The sequence below is a fragment of the Nothoprocta perdicaria genome, unplaced genomic scaffold (assembly GCF_003342845.1).
Source record: "Nothoprocta perdicaria isolate Ctin4 unplaced genomic scaffold, notPer1 scaffold_793, whole genome shotgun sequence".
NCBI classification, from domain to species: Eukaryota; Metazoa; Chordata; class Aves; order Tinamiformes; family Tinamidae; genus Nothoprocta; species Nothoprocta perdicaria.
The window spans coordinates 8,446-9,546 of record NW_020456080.1 but is presented as its reverse complement, the minus strand read 5'-3'; the positions used below and the strand labels follow the sequence as shown (position 1 = coordinate 9,546).

Sequence of the window (1,101 nt, the reverse complement as noted above, 5' to 3'; positions counted from 1 at the left end):
GGGGGGAGCCGGGTTTGCTCGAAGCCAGGCAGCAGGTTAGACAAAAACCCGGTCGGCGTGCAGCACCGGGGCCTGCCACGGGCTGCGGGCGCCGCCGGGGCCGCTGCGGGCGCTGCAGCCGCCACCTCACCTTCTCCTGCAGCACGCCGCCGCGCTCCCTGAGCAGCGAGTTGATCATGACGGTGGCGGCGCGCGAGCAGTTCTTGTCGGGGTCGGCGAGCCCGTCGAACATGGCCAGCAGCAGGCTCATGAGCTGCTCGGGGGGCACGCGCTTGCCGATGACCTGGCCGGGTGCGAGGAGGGGGTGCTGGGTGCGGGACCCCCCTCCGCTGCACCCCGCGCAGCCCCCGTGCATGCCAACCCCAGCCCGGAGCTCAGCACAGCGCGGAGAGGAGCAAGGGCCACCACGGGGACCCGCAAGGACTTGGGGGGGCCACGGTGCCAGCGCGGGGCTCATGGAATGACAGGACCCTCAAGGTTGGCAGGGACCTTTAGGGATCACCCAGCGCCACCCCCTGCACACGCAGGGTCACCCCGAGCGCCGGCCGCGTCCTGGCGGGTCCCCGGTGGCACCCGCCGCGCGCCCGGCGTGCCGGACCCTGGCCCTACCGTGGCGATGTTGTTGCAGGTGTGGAAGAGGACGGTGAAGTCGGGCTCCTCCAGGCCTTTCTTGAGAGCCTGCAGGCCCTCCAGCAGCTCATCCCGGTGGTCCCGGGAGAATCCTGGATTTGGGGGAGCAGCTGGTTAACAAACACCCAAAGGTGCCTGCAGCCGCAGCCGCGCGGCACCCACGGGGACCCGGGAGCCGAGGAATGGAAGCTCCTGCGCAGGCCCGGACAGCCCGTCCCCATGGAGCGGGATGAGGACAAATCCCCCTGGAGCAGGACAAGGACAAATCCCCCTGGAGCAGGACAAGGATAAATCCTCCTCAGAGCAGGACAAGGACAAATACCCACGGAGCAGGACAAGGACAGATCCGTCCCAGAGCAGGACAAGGACAATTCCCCCCCGGAGCAGGACAAGGACAAATCCGTCCCGGAGCAGAACAAGGACAAATCCGTCCTGGAGCAGGACAAGGACAAATCCCCCTGGAACAGGACA

The 1,101-nt window shown here is 68.0% G+C and overlaps 1 protein-coding gene across 1 annotated transcript in view; it reads right to left on the bottom strand.

The window, feature by feature from the left end:
- The window catches only part of LOC112957931 (maestro heat-like repeat-containing protein family member 1), a gene marked incomplete at its 3' end in the record, with an annotated part of 11,641 nt that overhangs the window by 2,575 nt on the left and 7,965 nt on the right, over positions 1–1,101 (bottom strand). Inside the window, exons 7-8 of the mRNA XM_026051703.1 lie at positions 610–722; positions 126–283 (exon numbers count right to left, since the gene is read on the bottom strand). Of these exons, the coding sequence (XP_025907488.1) occupies positions 126–283; positions 610–722 (271 nt within the window). The remainder of the gene's footprint in view (positions 1–125; positions 284–609; positions 723–1,101) is intronic.